Here is a 24,280-nt window from a genome sequence, read left to right as displayed (position 1 = left end):
GTTACAGATGCAATGACACAAGATACTGCAACGATTACTGCCGGAATTATAAATTGTGTTGTAGGTTGCCACTTGTCAAGCTCGAAATATAAATTGCCATAACAAATGTATGTCTGCAGAAATATAATATTTTTTTTATTGGTTAACAACTGAAGCAATTTTATAGACAAAATGCACATTATTTGGAAGGACCAACATAGGTGCAAGTATTTTAGCGACATGTTCAGCGGCGTTTTTACGGAGGGAAGGAGAGCAATTGGGTGCCCGCCTAAATCACCTCATTTGCCTGCAGCTAACACCCCTCACTTTATTCATCGAACCCCTACTTATCGCCACAAAACCCCATGTCACTATGTAACTCCTCTAAATACACCACTGAACTCATTTAAAATCGAATGATGTGCGTAAACCTATTGTACACAACAGTAAAAGTTTAGCATGATAAAAGTGTATGAATCGATCATTATGTAATTTATTAATATAAATTCGTCCGTGCTAGGTGTATTTTAATATTACCCGGCAATAATTTATTCAAATTATTAACTACTGTTAATAAAAACAATGGAAATTAATCAACTCCAGCTACTTACCCGAAAGAGAACATGAAGTGAACACAAGATTGAAATCACCCAGATACCTGCTGTAACTAACAGTTTTCGTTTGAATGTGATGACAGTGCGAACTCTGAGTGGGTATATCAAAACGTAACATCTTAAAACAGAAAACAAAACAATAATCAGACTTGACTAGCAGACCCATAATTTCGACTGATGATAATATAGGCCTACGTAAAGTACAGGCAAAGAGACAAATACAAAGCTAACGTATACATTTTTGCAAACAATCTATCAACTTTAAACAAAAGAACAGAGCTGCTTTCAAAATGCAGACACAGAAACAAATTCCTACTCAAGAATACGTAACACAATTAGCATATACACCTGCTAAACCTCATATATACCTTTATTATCTTCCTATCCACTCACTCCTGAAGATTGCTACTGCATGAAACAGCTGTAGAGTAAATTCACGCTTGACATACCTTTCTATTATTATTATTATATAAATATATATATATACATACATATATATACATATATACATGTATATACATATATATGTATATACATATTTATATATATATATATATACATATATATATATTTATCGATGACATTTATATATATATATATATATATATATATATACTTATATCTAATTACCATCTAAAACCCTCCCATTACTATAGATATATCGATGACATTTTTTTCATATGGGAACATGGGATTAAATCACTTAATGATTTTATTATATATGCTAATGATTTCCATCCGAAAATTAAGTTCACTGTGGAACACTCATATGATTGTATACCATTTCTAGATATATCTGTTGGTCTTCATAATGGGATCATCACTACTTCATTATACTGTAAGCCGACAGACAATCACCATTACAGCACTTGGATTTCCATAGTTTTCATCCCATCAGCCGTAAGCGCTCTATAGTATTAAGCCAATGCATCTGCATTAAAAGTATTTGTTCTAACCATTCTGATTTTGATAAACACGTGTCTCACATGACATCTCATTTTTTAAATTGCAATTATCCTATATCTTTGATCAAATCTGCAGTATTCAATGCATCATTAAGATCACGCGATGATGTGCTATGTTATATACCTAAGACTAGTAATGATAGGATACCGTTTGTTTTAGATTACGGCCCAACGACAGACAGATAGACAGCCTGATAGATAGATAGATAGATAGATAGATAGATAGATAGATAGATAGATAATAGATAGATAGATAGATAGATAGATAGATAGATAGATAGATAGATAGATAGATAGATAGATAGATAGATAGATAGATAGATAGATAGATAGATAGATAGATAGATAGATAGATAGATAGATGGATAGTGTATTAAGTCTACTTTACCTCTCAAAATTGATAGATGCGATTGTCAAGGCTGAACATAATTGTGAATGGAATTCCATGACAAACATAGCATAGCACGGACCCTCAATCGAAATAGTCGTATCATCCAATGGTGACAAAATCTTGAGAAAACTACTGTATATAGCATATGGCCAATGCGTTAGACAAACTAAAAGATCGGCTACAACAAGATTTACTAACAGAACGACGGGTGCACCTCGTAAATGTCTACATCGACGAATCAAAAAAATTACAGCGACATTTCCAGTGCATCCAATTATAAATATAACAATCTGGATACAAATAAACAGATATATCAGCCATATAGTTTGAAAATAGTTGGGGAAACCGAGGAAACAGAGATACTTCATCGCTTTTAGCAGCTATCCTGGATGTTGTACCTGTATATTTTCTTAAATTTAACTTGAGTTTATTCCTTCACACGTCACAACGAAAATACGCCTAATGAATTAAACAACACGGGAAAAAATATAATTAAGTATACTGCCGTGATTCGGAAAAACGCAATATATCCATTTTTTAGAATTTTGAGATTTTTGGCTTAGTGGCATCCTATGGATGTAATCTATCATGTGAATTGATCATATACCCTAAAAATGTTTATAAATATGAAATTAATATGAGAATTACGCATTATATATATATTTTATATATATATATATATATATATATATTATATATATATTATTAATGATGCATATTTAATTAGTTCCCTTGCTGGTGGAAGGGCATAATAAGGCAAAATACCAAGTTTGTTTTTGATTAGAGTACAATTAATAAACGAAGAATGTATTGTTCTTCATCTTTTAAAGAATAAGTTGCAATATGCCCATGACCAAATTGTGGCCATAATATAAAATTTAGTCTGTAATATAAATATTTATTATTGTAACTAAGACCATTCAAAAAACAAAATAAAATACATACATATCAAACTTAAAAATGTTTTACTTAGACTTTCCAATTAAGCCAATGCTTGGAATTTAGATACAATACCTATGCTAAATTTACATTTAAAATATTTAGCTATATTAAAATGAGTACACTTCCTTATAATTTAAGGAAACAAAAATGTATAAATGGGCCTGAAAAAGTGTGTTTAGTTAGAAGTTGTTATTTATTTTTTTTATTTATTAAATTGAAAGGGGGTATTCTTCATAGTGAATTTAAATAAACTGATTATTTATGATGTAAAAAACAGTGTTGTTGCTTGTTTTTTCTGTACCGTAGTGGTTAACGATAGTATATAATTAAAATTTTACATGTACCATACCAAATTTTAGGGGAAATACAACATTTAATAAATCAGATCAGACACATTTTGTAAATATGAGAGTGAATGCGATAATGTTGCTAAATAATATAAACAAAAACTCTTAAAAACATTATATTTTGTTTTGTTTTAAGTTATTTAAACATAATGGAATCGAAGCCTCTAAAGTCCTGGTGAAAATTCACTTTAATTCGTTCCTTAAATAAAGAATAATGCATGCATTCTACTGGCAAAACTGGATAATGCCTAACATCAGATTTTTCATGCTTCATTGGCTTTTGTTTTAATTTGGAAAAGCGCATTATGTCCATTTTGACTGGGTTATAGAAAAAAACATACGGGTGATTTACTTAATTTATTATGATAATAATAAATTAAGTAAATCACCTTTATGTTTGTGAAATAAAAATAAACATAAAGGTGATTTACTTAATTTATCATTATCATGATGTCTTGTCGAGATTTCGTCAAGTAACATCGGAGTTTGTAACCTTGTGATATCACACTTAAATAAGTCGAAATAAACAGACCTATCCGTGTCCAAGCTGTATAATTATTGTTTAATAACGGCTATATAACATTCAATTGACTGACTATGCATTTTTTGGAAATTCGGAAAAAAGGAATCTATGTATGAAGCTACTAATATATACGAGTCTCAATAATATACAAAACGAATAAATTATTATATAGTAGAAATTGTGCACTTTTGAGTTTGTAAAAAAACCGTTACACTCAAAAATCGGTGGAGTAGTTACTGAGATGGTTACACAATGTACAAACAATTGCGTTTTTACTCAGTATTGGTCCGGAAATACGCACTGAACTTGGAAGAGAGCACATGTGAAGAAACAAAATTCATGACAACCATTTGTAATTGTTGTTGTTCTTTTTACTCGCTTTGAAATGTGGAGTTTTTAACTATAAATGATTGGTGAAAATTGGGGGGAAAATTGATATGATGTCCCTCTACTTTGAAAAGTCAGGGGGGGGGGACACGTGTCCCCCTGTCCCCACCGATCGACGCCCGCGGATGAATGGATGGATGGGTGGATGGACGGACGGATGGATGGAACCATTGAATTGCTTAATAATTAAAGATATCAACTGAGCTATTAACTGCCATTTTAACATCCTCAATGTCGGACTAGTAGGTTTACACTATGTTCCTGGTGGCCACGGCAACCCCGTTTGCCCGAACCTTGGTGTGCCCACGGACCTCCTTCAAGTTTTATTACGGCCTATACGTACTGTTACGTTTTCTTTTGTTACGTTCACCCCGTTTTACTACGGCCTACTAGGTTTGTCATTCACCGTGACTACCGTTGCAAATTTTTTGACAGTTTAAAAGTCTGCGCCGGCATTTACGGCAATTACGCCTGTCACGTTTGCACATCCCGTCCCCCACGTTGTCTCACGTTGTCTAACGTCCATCCTGTTTTGTTAACGGTGGTCTGAAACGTGGCTGCCCTGGCCACCGGGAACATAGTGTAAGCCTAGCATTAGAAAATATAGAAAGCAATAATATTATTTATCAAGAACCATCAATTTAATATACAAGAATGTATTATTTGTAAATTATATTTAGCGAAAAAAAGTTTTTTTTTTTTGTTTCATTGACCTTAAACGTGCTTTTGAATTTATACATCATGATTTTCTTTTGTATAAATTATAAAATACTATTAAATCTATGATTTATCGGTGCATGTAAAGGTTAACAATACATTAATATTTCCGATTAAATACTCTATTGGAATTCAACAGGGTTCAGCTTTATATTCTTTATACTTTTCAATATATTTATGAATGATTTAGGCTACGGTATGAACTAATCTCTCAAAGCAAAGGTAATGAAAGAACTTTAGTGTAGTGTTCACGAGAATAGACTTGAATAAACTCATCGGACTGTCGTATTTACTCAAACAAACTTATCTTTATTTCCAATGCAATCAGCTAGGTAGGTAAAAAGACGTTTCAGACCGTCACATGAACACCATGCTGTTACTAGTCTCGTTCATGAACGTCCGCATTACGGCGCCCTCTAGATCAGGTCCTACTAACGCTTTACCTAAAACATTAAATTACAATGGGACACTACATTCCGGCCCTCAGTTGCCTATATAAGGCAACGATAAAACTTTACAGCGTTCCATATGTAAACTCAAAACTTCTAATCTATGTTATTAACATTTTCTTCTTTTAACGTTCTTTAATAAATTTAAAGTTAGCAAGAATTATCTTCATTCTTACGAGTAATATTTATGATCTGTAACTATTCCGCCGAAATTGACAACACATATGTTTTATTCTAAGAAAATAATCCTTTTTATGATTAAAATGATTAGCTATCAATATTGGCCTTAATTAAACAATAATTACTTTTGATTCTTTGTTATAAGCATGTAAAATCTGAAATAACAAAAATTATCTTCTTTAATATGTTTGGTCTGTATTAGGGTGTGTAAAATTTAAGTTTCTTGTTCTAGCCATAGACATAATTTACTGATTGGTCTGATCAAAGTCGCAGACTTAGTTTTAACCTTTACGCTTCTCACATATCCCTTTTCATCTGCATAAAGTTCTTTAATTACTCCAAGAGGCCATGAACTGCGTGGGGCTTGGTCGTCTACAATCAACACTACATCTCCAACTTCGTGATTTCTAGTAGGCTGCAACCATTTTTGTCTTTCTCGCAGGGATGTCAATATTATTTTAGCCACCTTTTCAAGAATATGTTGGCCAAATACTGCATTTGTCTCCATCTTTTTTTGGTATATAAGTCTGTATCAGTAAATTCTCCTGGGGATGATACAGCAGGACTCAGCAGCAAAAGGTCGTTTGGCGAGATAACTGCCAAATCGTTTGGGTCATCGGACACTTTGGTCAAGGGACGGCTGTTAATGAGGGATTCAACCTCTCACATGAGGGTTGTAAGCTGTTCATCAGTTTGCGATGTTCGTAAGTATTGTTCATTGAGTAATGCTGTGAGAACCTTGCGTATCATTCGTATTTGTCTTTCCCATATTCCTCCATGGTGTGATGCTGCTGGCGTATTGAAAACCCACTTGATATTTCTAGAGACAGCATAATTCCCAAGTTGTTCTTGGTTTATCTGGCGCAGTGCTAGCTTCAATTCTCGACTAGCACCCACAAAGTGTGTGCCATTGTCTGAATGCATTTCTTTTACTTTACCACGTCTAGCTATGAATCTCCTCAATGCATCAATGCACGAACTTGTGTCCAGAGAGTGTGCAACTTCTATGTACACCGCTCTGCATTGCAAACATGTAAATATTACACCATATCTCTTTCTGATCGTACGGCAACTCTTAATTTCAAAAGGACCAAAATAGTCGACCTCGGTGTAGGTAAATGCCGAATTCTCTTGCTTTACTCGAAATTTAGGCAAGTCTGCCATTTTCTGTTTACTGGCTTTCGACTGAATTCTTCGACAGCATACACAACGCCTAAGAATACTTTGCACCATCACAGCAGCTTTAACAATCCAGTACTTTTGCCTTAGCTCTGCAAGAACATAGTTTTTTCCCTTGATGACCAACTAATAGATGGCTATATTGTATTATAAGTCTTCATATGTGATGATGTTTTGGCAGGATAAATGGATACCTGGCATTCACTCCAATGGATGCGTTTTGCAGCCTGCCACCAACTCTTAGCATTCCGTCTCGTAGCTCTGGATCAAGGCGTAATAATGTTTTGCTTGGACTCTGTAAGTTCTTGATTTCTTCAGCAAATTCCTGGTTTTGTATGTATCTAATTATAGCCATTTCAGCATTTTCCAACTCATCTACTGTTAGGCGTTCCTTTTTCTCTGGAGGCGTACCTTTAGCTCTCTCGAACAAAAATGTTTTCAACCTTAACCACCAAGCCACAGCTCTCTTGAGACGCTGCCAACTTGAATAGTGATTCATTAAGGTGTCGATAGTATTTGTTGGGTTTGGCAACACTGCTGCATTCACATTGATTTCATTTATATCAGGCAATTGCTGATTTTTCACCATCACCTTTCTCTTCCATCAAGTTTTCACTTGCTTGAGGCCAATTAGTTTCGGGTAACTTTAGGAAATCTGGGCCATGCAACCATTCCTGTTTGGTGGCTATTTGATCTGGAGTAAGCCCACTGGAAGCATGGTCTGCTGGGTTTAATCTGGATGGTACATACCGCCACTGATTATTTTCTGACCCATCTTCAATTACAGCAATTCTGTTTGCCACGAACACTGGATATCTTTCAGATTTGTTTGCTATGTATTTGAGAACTGTTTAACTGTCCGTCCAAAAGGTCAATTCTCTTTTTAGTAAATCATCATGGCGTACGGCAGCTGTGGCAGCATTCAATTCTAATTTCACAATAGTATGTGGTTTCAAAGGGCCACACGAGCTTTAGCAGCAACAAAACCACAGTGAACTCTGCTTTCTTCATTGGTTATGCGCAAGTATGTGACTATGCCATAACCATATAGACTGCAAAATCTGCACAATGGTGGAGCTGGGCATTCTTTGGTTTGAGACATCTGCTTAGTTTTAAACTGTTTATATTTGGAAGGTCCTCTGCCCATTCTTTCCAAGCTTTCTGTTGTTTGGCTAGTATAGGGTCGTCCCAACTTATGTTCTTGACACACAAAGATTGCAGTATCTTTTTGGCCTTTAGAACATATGGAGAACAGATACCTAGTGGATCGTAGATTGCACTCACCGCTGATAAGATATTTCTTCTAGTAGGTTTCTGGTCTACCTCTCCACAGTCAAACTCTAGTTGATCTGTCTCTACACACCATTTTATTCCAAGAGCTTGCTCCATTGGCAACTCATCTCTATGAATATCTACTCCTTTTAGTTCTTTGGTTTTGTGTTCTTCAGGAATGGTCTGTAGGACTTCTCTACTGTTACTTGTCCACTTTGTTCGATTAAACCCACTCTCTCCTAGGATCTGACACATTTCTTTTACCAAAGTGATCGCTTCGTCTTCATGGCTGACGACTGATTTTAACAAATTATCCACATAAAAGTTCTTCCGGATGGCATCAATTACTTGTTCACTGTATGTTCCTTCTGCATCTGAAGCTGCCTTTCTGAGTGCATAGTTAGCGCAGCTCGGCGAAGAAACTGCTCCAAACAGGTGAACAAGCATACGATAATCGATCATGTCTTTTTTAAGGTTACCATCCGGCCACCATAGGTATCTCAGCATGTCACAATCTTTAGGGTGTACACGTACCTGGTAGAACATTGATTCTATGTCAGCTTTTAGTGCGATTTGTTCTTCACGCCATCGCAAGAGGACTCCATACATTAAGTTTGTCATGTCTGGTCCCTGCAATAATTGACTGTTGAGGGACACTCCATTAAACTGCACAGGACAGTTATACACGACCCTCAGTTTCTCTGGTTTACGAGGGTGGAAAACCCCATGGTGGGGAATATACCACACTTGACCATCGTTTCTTGTAAGTTCAGTATCGGGTACCTTTTCTGCATAACCCTTCTTTTCCAAGTTGGACATAAACTCTGTGTATTTTTCATGGAGTTGCTTATTCTTCTTCAGCTTCTCTCTTAAGCGTGAGGCATACAATTCTGCTTGCATCCTGTTGTTAGGGAGCTGTACATTCCTGCTTCTAAGCGGTAAGGCTAGTTGGTAACGCCTATCTATTTTAATTACGGATTCATCCATAATCTGCATGAACTTCTTGTCCTCCACAGATGGGAGACGCTGACCGCTACTTAGTCTCTCGACAAATTCCATGTTGAAATAAGACTTCAACTGCTGTTCCAACAAATCATTTCCATTACTCAAAGTCGAGTTATCTATCCGGCAGAAGTTGACATTCACTTCTGGTTGGTTGGATAATTTACCAGACAGACCATACACAAGCCAACCTAAATGTGTTCTGATAGCATATGGTTCACCAAGCTTGCGTCTAATTACTTCTAGTGGAGTCGAAGCTGCTGGTACGTTAATTCCAATCATCATCGTAACGTGCGGAATTGCATTACCTTTTAGGCTCGGTAATCTTATATGTTTAAGATGGCTCCATTTTCTTATCTCTTCTTGGGTCGGAGCATCCTTCATGGTTACTGGTATGCTGTCTTTAACATACACTGGTGGTAAATCAATAAAAGAATCTCCTTCCATACTTGCAATTTGTAGCTCATCGATCACTACATCAGTTTGGAGAATGTGTTCCAGGTTCAATGTCTTCAGCACTAATTTTGTTGGTTTGGATTTAGTTTTAAGTCGTACGTTTAATTCATTATCAACAAACACAGCACCACATCCGTTGTCCACAAAGGCATACGTAGCTATGCACTCTTCACTGGATTTGGCTTTTACAACTACTGGAACAATAGCCATCAATGGATTCAACTTATCATTATTTACACCAGCACAGCCTGTGGTAATCTTTGTGGGATTAAACTGGTCTTCCTTCTGCGCTTGTTGTTGTCTTGTTGGATCATGCATAATCGTTACATGGTGCTTATTACATTCTTTGCAGACTGTCTTTCCGAATATAGCATGATCTTGTTCGGTGACCTGGATTCAGACAGCTAAAGCATAAACCCTTCTTGGAACAGAATTCGAATTTTTCTTTACTTCCCAATTTTCCAAATACTCTACAATCAAGTATCAAGTGATGACTTCCTTCGCCACAGTGTAGACAAGGTGCTCTTGATGCTCTGTTGTCTCTTTGGTATCAGATATTAGATCTGGATTCATTACTTGCATCATGCACGTACGTGGCAAAGTATGTTTTACTTTTACAGGGAGTTTTGAGTTTTTTTTATCTTGATTCCTTGGTTGATAACCAAGTCCGGCAATCCTAGGATCATTTACATTCCGCGATATTTCACCCACAAACGTTTCCAGGTCTTCAAGCTTTGGAGAACGCATTTCATTTTCACGTATTCTACCAAGTTGTCCAATCCATTTTTACTGCAACGGTACTGGTAATTTAGATGCAAGGATTCGCAGAAAATCATATCCATCCATGGTATACATATCAGGATTTCCCCTTTTGGCATTACAGCAATTGGTTAAGAAGATTTTGAATTTTCTTAATGCTAGTTTGTCTCCTACTTTTATCTTTGGCCACTGATCTGCCTTGTTCCGGTAAGCTGCTGCCAGTATTGGTGGTTGCCCATAGTCTCGTTTCAACAGCTGAACTGCACGTTAATACCCAGCCGATGGTGGCTCGATCATTTGACATTCGTTAATTAGCTCAAATGCTTCACCCTTTGTAGACTTCAACAACAGTTTTAAACGTCGTGCTGGGTCTTCTGTTTTGGTTTCTACTGTGTACTTAATTCTTATGAATGTCATATATTCTAGGACATCAGTCCCGTCAAATTTGGGCACTTCTGGAGTCGGAAGTGCAGCTTCCTTCTGTTGAACGATCAGCTTATTCATGATTTCAGCCATTGTGTTATCAATGTTCTTTGGGTTGCTGTATTGTTCAGTATGATGAATTGGATTTAGGGCCTACTGGTGAAGATTGATCATCAGCTGGGGTAATATTTGTGCCTGTAATTGCCTTATTATCATCATTAGACGGTTATTCGTCACTGTTCAATCCCACAAATGATTGTTTATTTCCTTGTTCCCACATTCCGGTAACAACTGGAGTGATAGGCCTATTTATGTGTTCAACTGGGTTATTATCTGGTGGTGTGGGGTTAATAGCTGTAAATTCTTTTGCCCATGGTTTTGTACCACTTTGGATGATATTTGTGGGTTCATTTGGCTTACTATTATTGGTAGCTAGCAATTGGTTGCTGTTCATAGCCATAGGTAATTGATAATTTTCTTTTACATTTTGGTGACAGTCTGAGCTGCATTTAGTTCAGCTTCAACTTCTACTGTTTTTTGCTCGTTTTCAAGCTTAATCATTTCTTTCTCTAACTCATGTCTTCTACGTATTCTTAATGCCCTTTCTTTGGCACGTATCACTTCTTCCTCAGCATTTTGTAACTCCAACTTGTAACTAACAGCCTGCTTACGTTTCTCCAATTGACGTCTTTGGTTAAGGGCTGCTGATCTGGCTGCTAATTCTATTGCTCTCTGTGATCGCAGCTTCATAACTGATGCTGTCGTGCTTAACGACGCATGACTGAGGCCTACCTGACTAGACGCTCTTTGCCTATCTTTAATTACTTGATTAGCCACCGACACACTATCGTCGGGGTTTACTTCTTCTATTTCTTTTGTAAATAGGACTATATGTTGCCCTTTATTCACATTATTATGGGTTTCTGTTTGTATCTCTTGACGTGGAGTTAATCCGGGCATTGATGGGCTAACTTCACTGACGTCGCTGTTAGTAGTAGCCATCATTATTCTATTCGTTTTTCTTCGAGGCATCTTATTATGTAATAATATTTTCTGCACACGTCGTACTATCCGTCCTGCTCTCGATACACTGGGCTCGTATTTTGAACCCTAGCGTTCTGTGTGTGGTAGGCCTACAAACGTGTAAATACAGTATTTACCTCCTTCGAGAATAGACTTGAATAAACCCATCGGACTGTCGTATTTACTCAAACAAACTTATGTTTATTTCTCAGTCTCAGTTTCAGTAATATTTATTTTGTAATGGTCATAAGAAAACATACATATGAAAAATTATTATATTCTTAAAATAACAAAATTTTAATATATTAGACTTGCAGGCGAAAAAAAATGCGAAATTAGACCATCACAGGGATTAAAACTAGAAGTAGATCTTGTCTCACATTGACCCCTAAGATATAAAAAAAATAAATAAATAAAATTAACAAAAAATAAAATAAAAATAAATAAATAATGGAAAAAAAAAATTAGTGTTAGCGCAAATCAATCAGAAGACCTGTACTTAGATAAATATATTGTTTTCATATGACTTTTGAATGCTTTCGGGGATTTACAATTTATAATAATATCTTTATCTAGGTTATTCCATATGGTGGGACCTGAAAATGTAATAAAAAATTGACTCTTAGTAAATTTAACAAAAGGGACTTATAATATATTTGGATTTCTAATACTGTAAGAATGAGATATTAAACGGTTAGAGAAAGCAATGCGATTGATACAGGTACTAAATTTTTCACGTATTGAAACATAAAATAAGTAATCTGGAGTTTATGAAGGTCACTAATATTTAAGATGTTAAGTTTTTTAAATAGAGTTTCAGATGCAGTTTTAAATGGTGAAGATGTAATTAACCGAACAACCCATTTTTGTAATATAAGAATTCTTTGTAAATTCGAGGGATAGTCTGCGGCCCAAATGATGTTGCAATATAATAAATGGGGCAAAATAAACGAATTGTATAAAGAAACTAAAATACTTAGAGGAAAGAAATGTTTCAGTTTGCTTATTATACCAATGTATTTTGAGATTTTATTTGCTACACTTTGTTGATGGCTAGACTAATTTAAGTTTTCATGAACTAAAACACCAAGAAATGATACTTCACTTTATCTATCAAGCCGTTTGCCATTTAGAAAAACATCACATATTTTGTGTTTAAGTTTATGACGAACACCACGGCTGTGAAATATAATGAAATTTGATTTAGTTGTGTTAATTAATAATTTATTTGTAATGAACCAATCGCTAATCTTGCTTAATTCAGAATTAAATCTGTTAAACAATAAATCAAAGTTATTATTAGAATAAAATATGGTAGTATCATCGGCAAAGGAAACAGTATGTAAAATATCACTAGCCAATGGTAAGCCATTAACGTAAATAAGAAATAATAAGGGTCCTAAGACGGACCCCTATGGTACCCCACACAAAATACTTCTTGATGTCGACTTACAGTTACCAATTTGAACATAATAATTGCTTTCTATTATTAAGATAACTTGTAAGCCAGTCTAATGAGACCCCTCTAATGCCATAACGAAAAAGTTTAGAAATTAGAATATCATGGTTGACAAGATCAAAAGCTTTTACAAATCAAGGAATGTACTTAATAAAAATTCATTATTTTCAAACGCATTATTAACAGAATTCGTGAGTTCTAAAACGGCATGTGTGGTGGTATGATGTATGCGAAACCCGTATTGATGGTTATTAAGTAAATGATTTTCAATAAAATAATTATAAAGACGAGTATGCATTAATTTCTCAGTTATTTTTGAAAATATGGGTAGAATGGAGATTGGTCTGTAGTTATTTAGTAAATGTGAGTCACCTTTTTTAAATGCAGGAATAACTTTATCTATTTTTCAGGCCTGTAGCCAAGGGGATTTTTAGAGGTTCGGGCGACCCCCCTTTTTCAGCGAACCCCTCTTTTGCCAGCGAACCCCCTTAGCCAGAAAACGATCCCCCGTTTTCAAAATAGTGCAATTTATTACAAAATGGGAGCATTTTTGGCACTGTTTATTTGTCGCTATCGGTCGTAGTCCGATCGTAGAAACCAAAACAAAGCTGCAGCCAACTGAATGACGTAACCAGCAAGACTTCAAAATGAATATTAATGAGAGGTTTGTTTGCTGAGGCTATTTGACCAATCGCGTGCTCCGGAGTTCAATTACTTTGGCAGGACGTCATCACAAAAGTTTGGGCGCTCGACATTTTTCATTTCTCTGGGACCGAGGACATCGACACGCCAAAAATAGCCTAGGATGAAGCGCCGAGAAAGGATAACCAATTTTTTTGCTTCAAGGCCAGCAACGAAGAAATCACGAAATTTAAGGTAAGTTAGAAAATTCACCCTTGTTTTCACCACATTTCGGGCTAGGCCTAGGTCTAGCGTTGCTAGGTAGGGTAGGGCCGTAGCCTATGAGGCCTATTACTTGATCAGCTTCAGTACTAATAACATGAGGTTACGCTTAGTAAACGCTAACTGAAGTAATATATACTAGAACAAAAATATTTGAATACAACTACGCACACGATCCATAGAAGTACGTACTTCGGTCGTAACGCGTCATCGTCACTATAACTACGATACGTTATTACGTAATACACACTAACATTAATACTGTACTAAAATACAATTCTTTTTAGAAAGAAGTGAGCTTATTATATATTATATTATTAATATTATATTATTAATATTATATTTTTTTATGAACTTTTTTTTTAGTGACATTTTTGATGATGAGGCACCTGAACCACCAGTTAAAGGTAATGATCCAGATGTACCTGTACCTACTCTGATCAACGACATTGGACTCATCATTAATTCGACTATGACTCAAGACGAAGTTTGGACAAAAATAAATGAGATGACTGAAGCCCAAAAGTTTCACCTTTCAACTTCACATTACAAGCCACCCCCACATTTCAGATTTCTAGCAGTACAGATGAACGGCTATTCAAGATCATTTCAGCCGTAGTGGCTAAAAAAGTATTCTTGGCTAGTGTACAGCCAAGAATTAGATGGAGTTTTTGCTTGCCATGTGCCCTATTTGGTAGTGACCGTTATACGAAAGGATCTCTTGTGAACTCACCATTTACAAAGTGGGTAAAGCTGTGTGACACTTTAGGTGGAAAGAGTGGACATGTCCACAAATTATATCATAATGACTCTGTTGTGGCAATGTCGACTTACATTAATAGCTGCAAGAATCCAAGTGCTACAATACCATGTAGATTTAGTGACAGCCTACAACTGAGGATTCAAGAAAACAGGCATATCCTCAAAAGGATCGTACAAGCTGTGCTGTTCTGTGGTTGGCAGTGTGTTGCGTTTAGGGGTGATGGTGAACACCAAGACTCTGGAAATCCAGGTTTGCTATATTTTTTTAATGTTTCAAGTAATGTGTTAAAAATTGTGTTGGGCAATTAGTGTTATTTTCATTCTTTATTCCCAGTTTAACAAACGAGTTTTTAGTGTAATAATGTTGTTCACTTTTACTACCTACCTTTGCTCCTGGCTGGGTTTGTTTAATTAATATATTACATGAACACAAATGTTGTAATAGTTTAATTTTGTTTCATTTTATATTCAAATACTGTAAATTTGTTGTAAGTAAACCAAACAATGTAACTTACTTTCTATGTTTCCAAATATCATCAGATTACATTTTTTGGTTTACAGTACTTAAACGAATTCATAATATTCCAACAAAAATATTTTATTACACATTTAGTACTTTAATGCTTGCTTTAAATATTAATCAATAAACATTTTTTTATATTCAGGAAACTTTATAGCTTTTCTGAGACAACTTGCACAGGCAGACCCATTGCTAGAACAGCATCTGTCAGCTCCACAGAGGAAGAATTCAACCTACATGTCTACAATGTCCCAGAGTGATATTATCAATATCATTGGATTTAAACAATTAGGGAAGGCATTCTGAAGGAAGTAAGTTGATTTGGAACCACCAGCAAGAGCATTTCTTCTTCACATGTGTAAATATTTTGTCCCCAGTAATTTTTTCTGAAAGTGTAGTGCAATGGGTTTCATTATATACATAGTAATTAGAAAGAACAGTAAATAAAGGCATTTACATCTTGAATTCTCACCCTGTGAAAATCAAAAATTTAAAAAGTAAGAAATGAAGCCTTTTTGTACATTTTCTCTTTTGTAAATGTTCAATAATAAATCAAGTGGTGAAGGCTGATGAAGTGTCTTCCCACAATGTGGAACAACTAGCATTTTGTGTAAAATTTGTAGACAAAGAGTGCAACATCAGAGAAGAGTTCTTGAATTTTCATCGGATGGAAAACACTAGTGGGGCTGCCATTGCTGAAGCAATACGCAATATGTTGAGGGATATTGATATACCACTTAAAGAAATGAGAGGTCAGGGCTATGATGGGGCTGCTGCCATGTCCAGCTGTAGAGCAAATGCCTGTTCACTGCTAGCTATAAGGTATATGGTAGATATGTTGAAGGAAGCTTGCCTCTTCTTCAACTGGAGCTCTAAAAGAGAAGGTCTACTGAAAGAGGTATTGTTGAATATTTTCCTTTCAATTAACTTTTAATTTAAACACACATGTACATATAAATTACATACGAAATTTACTTGTGTGTATCTATACAGATTTCAATACAATAATATTGTGCCCTTCAATCATGGTATCAAATATTGTGATTAAACAAACCTACTCCACATAAAACTATGTAAAACATTAAATGCATGTGTTTCTCTCACATTTCTTAGCACAACTTACCTTTTGTGCTTAATGTAAATTGACAGCTGAGATTTTGACAGTCAAAGGACCGAACAAAAAATTAATTGTGTTACTCTTTTCTTTTCAGGTTATTAATAAAGACGAGGGCAACGGGAAAAAGCCGTTACTTAACTTGTGTAAACCTAGATGGGCCGAGAGGCATGATGCCTATCACCATTTTAATGGTGTGTTCCCCCACCTTGTGACGACGCTGGAGATCATCGCGCATGGTTTGCATGTAGACAACTACGATGAACAACATACTGGGCCATGGAGTGCAGACACCAACAGAAGAGCAAGTTCACTCCTGAGAGGTTTGATTGACTTCAATTTTATGGTGGCCTTCAAGCTTGTTTACCATAGCTTGTCACACCTCCATGGTGTTACAGTCAAGCTTCAGAAGAGCTCATTAGATATCATTGAGGCTCATGAAATGGTTAGTCTACTTATAATACTTTGATTATACAAGTTTGACAAATGGTCTTAAACATTTTATTTGTTAATGTGGAGGTGCACACAAACAATATATTTTTTTTATTCTGTGGATAATGATGTATACAGGGTGTATATGGATATACATTATCCTTGCTTGTGTGTAATTAATGTATTTAATGTGATTTCACAGAGTGTGCTTTAGAGCAATCTATACACCTGGAAACAGTTTCCAACAGTTGAACTTTTTTAATGTGATAATTGTTTGATATCAATGAGCCATGCTGAAAACACCAGTTTACAAAGCAAGTTACATAGTATACATTTTGTTTTTTGTGAAATGCAGGTAAATGATGTACAAGACATATATATGATGATGAGTGAGAACTGCAATGATGTATTCAAACAATACTACGAATCAGCATGTGATATGGCAAGAATTGTGGATGTCCAGCCATGTTTGCCAAGATTTGCAGCAAGGCAAGTTCATAGGGCCAATGCTCCAGCTTCAAATTTTTAATTCCAAATGTTATGTTTTGAACATTTGATCCACATCAAATTAATCTAAATTTTTCAAATCATCATTATAACTGATGACAGTATAAAAAGTCAAAATGGATTCAAGATTAATGTTTCTTAAAATAAATTAAATTTACCTCTCAATAAACACCCATACAAAAATTACTCATTTTAATGTTTATTTCTTATTTGTTAAATTTTGCAGGACTGGAGGTAACAAGCTCCAAATTTCTAGGGTTGATTCCATCGTTAAGTTTGGAAAAAGAAATCGACATTTCTGAGGCAGTGGAACTCTACAAGCAAGACTTGCCATCTCCAGAACTTGCCAGTGGAGAGATAATAATGTGGCGGAGGCACTTCAAAGATAAGGAAATTGCAGATGTTCCAAGCTCATGTGCAGAAGCTATTAAAGCTTGCAATGAAGATGTTTCCAAATGTCTTTATGCTATTGAAGTTGGCTTGCACACTACCTGTAACGTCATGCGAGTGCGAGAGAAGTGCCAGTGTACTTCGGAGGCTCCACACATACACCCAGTGCACAATGAAACAAGAACGCCTTGCGTCACTTGCCCTGATGCACATCCATTATGACGCAAAAGTAGATATTGCAGAGACAGTTAACCTGTTTGCTGAAATGTACCCCCGAAGGATGCAACTAAAGAACCTTGTGTACAATTACAACCAGTAGCTATAACTGCATGGACTAGTAGTAACAGTTGCTCCTGCTAGATTTCATTGTACTTATATTGCTTTGTTTCTTCCAATATTTCCCATGAAGATATTTAAGTGAGACATGATAGAGACCCAATATTTTATATTTATATTCATAGATTTTCTTTCTCAATATTTTTCATATAAACAAAAACAGCTCTAAAATTATTGGGGTTTTTTTTGCACACTGCTTAGTTTTTTGCATAAACTGGTGCTTTAACAATTTTTTACTGCAATTTTTTTTGCGTAAACTGGTGCTTTGTAGCATAATAGTATATTTATTATATTTTCTCAATATTTCTCATTTAAACCAAGACAGCTCTTAAATCATTGTTTATTTTCACTCTGCAAAGTTTTTTTGCATAAACTTGTGCTTTAACATGTACATATTGATATTGTAACATAGTATATTTATTATTTTTTCTCTATTTCCCATTTAAACCAAGACAGCTCTTAAATTATTGTTTATTTTCACATGTGAGTCAAGTACGAAAATAAATGACAAAGGTTGACGTGAGACAGAACATTAAATATATATTATTTAATAGTAAAACGTATATTTCGTCCTGTCCTCAGGACTTCTTCAGCGTTAATGAAATGTACAGATCTATTGGCATCATATAAACAAAGCAATCATAAAGGATTTATATATATATATATATATATATATATATATATATATATTCCATATTCCCTTTCCCACTTTTTTGCTACCTGTCGCGGTTTGTCGGTCTGTATTCTGTTTGTTTTGTTTTTTTCTTGTTTATTGTCTCATTTTGTCATGTGCTGTCTCTTTTCGGGTCTTGCCTTCTTTCCTTCAGATCACTTGTTTATTCAATATACATAATCCTTGCATTTAGCTTATATTCGAAAAAAAAAAATTATGCTGCATTGTATTCTTCAAAAAGGAAGTATATAAATGTTGAGTGGAATTGAATAGAAAATTTCATTAAATTTGGTGTTGTTGGGGACCTGAAGAAGTAACGTTCCATGTCTTTGCCTCTATAGGCTTACAGAAACAATGTTAATATGAATCAATCTGCAATCACTGGAGCTCATCAAAAAAAGAATAAAAAAATTGTCCCACAGTTAAGTCAACAGTTAAAAGAGTTGGCAAATGAAATGCAACACTTACTATAGCATTTGAGCACTTTTGAGAGCCATATAATGGATTTTTGAAACAAATATTGTGAATATTCTAATTTAATTTTTATTCACTGTGTATTATTAGAGACCTAAATTAGAAAAAAAATGGTCGTTTACATCAACTGTAGGCCTACCAGACAAAACAAAAAAATGAGATGCATATAGAATTTAACAATAACTAAGAAAGATGATGAAAATAGATCTTAAAAAGTGGAGCTTTTGAAATTTGGGGGTTCAGCGTTGGGGGTTTGTGAGTGGAAGATTCGACAATAACATTTGAGACACAGTATATAATGGATTTCTGAAACCCATAATTCATGAATATTTTATTTAAATTTTCATTCATTGGGTGTTCCTGGGACCTGAAGAAGTAATGTACGATGTCCTTTACATCTGCAGGCCTCTGCAAACACCGAAGCTGATCAATTTCCTAAAAATGTTGTAACCATAGTTAATAAAATGAGTGCTGGTCAAAAGCATGTTTATACCTGTATAACTTACGAAGACATCAAAGCGATGTTTATATTATTAAAAAAATTATTATGAGAACGGGGATGATGATGATGAACACTAAACCAATCCGAGAACTGGATGACGGAGGCGGAATGTCTTCTGTAAAAAAAAAATATGGCGTTTATTGGAAAATATAAATTATAAAAAGACTGCGGTGTTTATTAAGAAATACAGTACAAATGTAAGATTGCGATGTAATGTAAATAAAACGACTGTAGTGTTTATAAAAAATATAATTAAAAAGGTTAAAATGTTTATTAAGAAATAGAAATAAGAATATTATGATGTTTATTATAAGAAATATTAGAGATTATGATACTTAATATGATATATGAATACACCAATATACTCTAATTTTTAAAGATTTTTTTTTGTATTAAGGTTTTTATTATTATTATTATTATTATTATTATTATTATTATTATTATTATTAATATTATTATTATTATTTATTTATTTATTTTAGCTGTCATTCTGTGGAATTTTATTATTTAGAATAGAATTTAACTGTTGATATTTTTACTGTTTTTTGTGTATTGACAATATAATTACTCTGAACTTTTGAACTTCGAACAATAAATAACTAGACCTGTATACACAGTCAGTATACAATGCTAAGGTACTATCAATGCACCATACATACTTTGTTTCGTTGGGGAAATCTGACCCCTCGACAGGGGCATCGGCCCCACTTTGGGCAAAACCTGGCGCCACCCCTAAATCAATATAAAGTACGGCATGCGTTTCTTATATAAATTTAACAAAATATCAAATAACAATATTTATTTATTTATTTATTTATTGTTAGTATGCTAATGACTTATATGAACTGGCAAAATATGTTTTCAATACGAAAAACGTATGTACTAATATAAATAATCACTATAATCTTTAAACTTTTTTAATGAACGTGAAAAGGTAAAATAATTTAAAAGAGTAGAAACATATAAATATGTTGGTTTGCTTTAAACAATTGATAACGTAAGTAAGAAAATTGTTTCGAGAATGTATATGCTTTGACAACTTGTATGTTAAGGTGTATAATAATATTACAATTGGAGTTTGTTATGGTTACGTTTGTAAAAGTTGCAAAGATTAATCGTTTGGTAAGAATGGCTGAGAGTATGAGTCAGCTTTGCGCTATTTGGTCTCCAGATATATTGAGTACCTGAACAGGTTTTTTAGAATTATTTTGAATGATTAAAGTCATGAGTCATTAATTTTATTCTGAATGTGTAAGTTTCAGGAGCGCAAATTCAGAGGAGACAAAACATTACAAAAAGAGAGGACAAACATAAATAAATATTGTGTATTGTTATTATTTATTATTATTATTATTATTATTATTATTATTATTATTAATGTCGTCTAGTTTAAGTCGTCGTCACGGCCACTGTTGCCGTCACCACCGTTGTCATCGTCAGTATCATTTTTATTATTATTATTATTATTATTATTATTATTATTATTATCATTATTTATTGTTGTTATTTATTATTGTTCTTATTATTACTAGGCCTTTTGTTGCATGTTATTGTTGTTGTGGAGCAGATAGATATACTAATCTAATAATATTATCTTGTTCTATTTTAAACACAATTTATTATAACATTAAGGAAAATTGTTTTGTAGTCTCTATACAGTACCTGTTTATTAGCCCTACCTGGCTTAAAACTGAATTCAATTGAATTGCTATATTTTCCGTTTTTACCGACAAAGAATTCATTTTCAGCTCTACAACTGTAGTTTCCTTCATCATGTTGATCAAATTTCTTTATTTCTAATATTTCATATTTGAAAATGTATTTGCCAGAAGCAATGTCTATGACGTCACCCTCATGCAACCACGTGAGCAAAATCACTTCCGGATATGACGCCACTACTTCACATGACATAGATACTCGCGTACCTTCAGGTACATGTGTGTCAGTTAGTGCCTGGAGTTTAGGGTTATCCAAATCTGTTGGTAAAAATCATAACCATAATCATTATGATGATCATAATCATCATGACATTGATGATGATAGGCCTGATGATGATGATGATGATGATGATGATGGCGACGATGATGACTATGATGATGATGATAGTCTACTTTGGAGGATGATGATGTTGATGTTTGTTTTTTGTGAAGTTAAATGAAAAATAATCACAATCGACCAAATAATTCTGTAATAATAAATTCGTATTATTAAAGCTGATGCTAGTATTCACTTACAGTTTACTGTTAATTTGCTGTCATCGGAATGCGGTACGGTTGATCCTGTAGACTGGTCATTCACTCCACATGTATATGTACCCTTGTCCCATCGCAACACCTCTTTAATAACCAAGCTAACGTTCCCAGACTTTGCGTCACCCAGTAAATACCGCGAGTTTGAATTTGGTTGGTCGTCTGATCTTATAATGACAGTTGCATTCGTCTTCCAATACCACTTGCCAATAATGGCGTTAGATGGCGAGAAGAAGCAGGGCAAGACAGCGCTGTCGCCTTCATTTATACGTAGGTTGTCAGCAACTAGGTCATCAATTCTCCGACCCGCTATAAATCATGCAACAACATTCATACTGTTTTTAAATATCACTTCACAGCGATTTACATTAGGCTATATTAATTATAATAATTGTTATCACTATCATTATAATCTTCATAATCATCATCATTACCATTACTAATATTATTTTTTCTTTGCGTTATTTAACGTGCACATACCGTAAATCACCGAATAAGCACTTCGGCGCTCATCATGCTTCAGTACGACGCTTAATCCGAGAGCGGCGCTTAGCGTGGCGCGCTTTTCATGCCCGTTCCGATGTTACCTCTCATGTATTTCCTTAGATGTACTTGCAGCCAAGGCCGAAGTATCACCGTAAATAAACGTAGGCCTATATAAAGATATTCTTGTGTCTTCATTGTGTTATTTATTAATTTGAACACCATTACTGTACATTGTATTTAAAACCATGTTCTCGAATTGTTTCAATACGCACAGGGTACTCTCGATTAAGAGCCGCGGCGCCTATTTAAATTACATTACTGTACTGTAATCTCGAATAAGCGCCGCGGCGCGCGCACCTTCGAGAATGACGTTTAGCAACATAAAAAAAAAATCACTTTTGGTGCGGCGCTTATTTGAGAAGTCGCTTATTCGAGAGCGTCATTTACCGTATTCGAGGATTTACGGTATTAAACTTGTAGTTCAGCCCTCCAGCTGAAATTTTTAAAAAAAGCAGCGGGAAATTTATAAACATGTGACAAGTTCTGAGATCTCCACGGATCAGCACAAGGACACGTTGCACGCCACTATTGTGAAACGAAGTGCCCTAAAAAAGACATACCGTATTTAGGCCTATTCAAATAAACGCCCTGCTTTAAGTCCCCCAGAGCCTCATTTGGAATAAACCTCCTCCGAGATATCTATGCTGGAGAAAGTGTGGTAGTCTGCTGAGTAGTTTGGGTAGCTGGAACTGGATCAAAGTCAGCCACTTGTAACAGAGTTAAAATACGTCGAAGCACGACCCGTGGCGTTAGGACTGGTAGAAGCGGTGTATCCATTTTATGTAACCGTGACAGGAATTATGCAGAATGAGCAGGTTCGTTGGACAAATTTTGACAGTGGGTTTCGGCACCAAAAACTATGTGACCGACTGAAAAATCACACAATGTATATACTGTAATGTTATGGGAGAGCTATTTTTAATCAAATGAAACCCACTCAACACAACTGTCAAATTTTATAAGCAAATTTATTTCAACTATAAATCCCTTACAAGTTCAAACACTCTGACAAATTCCGAAAGGTCCACTGATTAATCTCAGATAAGAAAGTATAATACATACTCCAAGTATTGAAATACACGCCATCGTGTTGGGATTCAAATTCCCTTTTGGTCAATCACATAAGAATTATTCAAAATTTTAAATGTTTATCAAATTACAAAAAGTGGGGTAGTCAACAACCCACTACTACAACAATACTCTGCAGTAAATCCAATCCGTCTTCAAACAAGAAATACAACCATGTTACTACAGTATTATGAAAATATAAACCATAATTATACTATGTATCAACATAGGTTCACAAATCCACGAATCATTAAACAATTAATAACAACTACTGTAGTATAAAACTACTATAAAACTAAAAGCCAAAAAATAATCCAGAGGTGACGGAACTAAGGGGTGCTCCTGTGTTAAGGAGAGTAATGTGTGACCGGAAATGATCTGCATCAGTTGGTTGTTACCATGCGCCAGTGATGTTGGAGTATATAGTACAGCAAGATGAAACTATTATGTAGGCCAAATGAATAAAGTTCGGAGTTTGTCTGGTAGTGAAATGATTATTGTACATTTTAAGCGCTGGCTAAATTCATAAGTGTAAGCTAAATTACAGTGATTAATTTAATTAGCGAAGATGGAGACAATTATTTCGAAGTTCCATCTTTCCAAGAGGGGATGCGAATGCTTTGTGAAAATGAGTACGCCGCGGTACTCATTTTCACAAAGAAATACACACAACTGGTTAGCTAACAATATGCCAATACATGAACACCTGGGAAGGAAGGTTCAATCACGTTGTTGCC

General features: G+C 34.9%; 4 protein-coding genes across 4 annotated transcripts in view; 1 reads left to right on the top strand and 3 right to left on the bottom strand.

Annotated features, from left to right (window-relative positions):
• Window positions 1–6,830: 6,830 nt before the first annotated feature.
• On the bottom strand, window positions 6,831–7,262 carry LOC117108310. The gene has a single exon (XM_033250287.1). The coding sequence runs from the start codon at window positions 7,260–7,262 to the stop codon at window positions 6,831–6,833; it is 432 nt and encodes a 143-aa protein (XP_033106178.1).
• A 443-nt stretch (window positions 7,263–7,705) lies between these two features.
• On the bottom strand, window positions 7,706–9,721 carry LOC117108309. The gene has a single exon (XM_033250286.1). It carries the CDS (start codon window positions 9,719–9,721, stop codon window positions 7,706–7,708), a length of 2,016 nt encoding a protein of 671 aa, XP_033106177.1.
• A 4,644-nt stretch (window positions 9,722–14,365) lies between these two features.
• LOC117108308 (zinc finger MYM-type protein 1-like) lies at window positions 14,366–15,558 on the top strand. Its single transcript, XM_033250285.1, has 2 exons — window positions 14,366–14,982; window positions 15,398–15,558. The coding sequence occupies exons 1-2, from the start codon at window positions 14,793–14,795 to the stop codon at window positions 15,556–15,558; spliced, it is 351 nt and encodes a 116-aa protein (XP_033106176.1). The 5' UTR covers window positions 14,366–14,792.
• A 5,649-nt stretch (window positions 15,559–21,207) lies between these two features.
• Window positions 21,208–24,280, bottom strand: part of LOC117108382 (limbic system-associated membrane protein-like) — an 8,303-nt gene continuing 5,230 nt past the window's right edge. The window contains exons 2-3 of the mRNA XM_033250382.1: window positions 21,915–22,238; window positions 21,208–21,656 (exon numbers count right to left, since the gene is read on the bottom strand). Coding sequence (XP_033106273.1) covers window positions 21,286–21,656; window positions 21,915–22,238 — 695 coding nt within the window. The 3' untranslated portion in view covers window positions 21,208–21,285. The remainder of the gene's footprint in view (window positions 21,657–21,914; window positions 22,239–24,280) is intronic.

This window comes from Anneissia japonica, unplaced genomic scaffold (genome assembly GCF_011630105.1).
Source record: "Anneissia japonica isolate Jap-2015-1 unplaced genomic scaffold, ASM1163010v1 scaffold426_len1935630_cov189, whole genome shotgun sequence".
NCBI classification, from domain to species: Eukaryota; Metazoa; Echinodermata; class Crinoidea; order Comatulida; family Comatulidae; genus Anneissia; species Anneissia japonica.
This window is presented reverse-complemented; position numbering and strand designations above follow the sequence as displayed.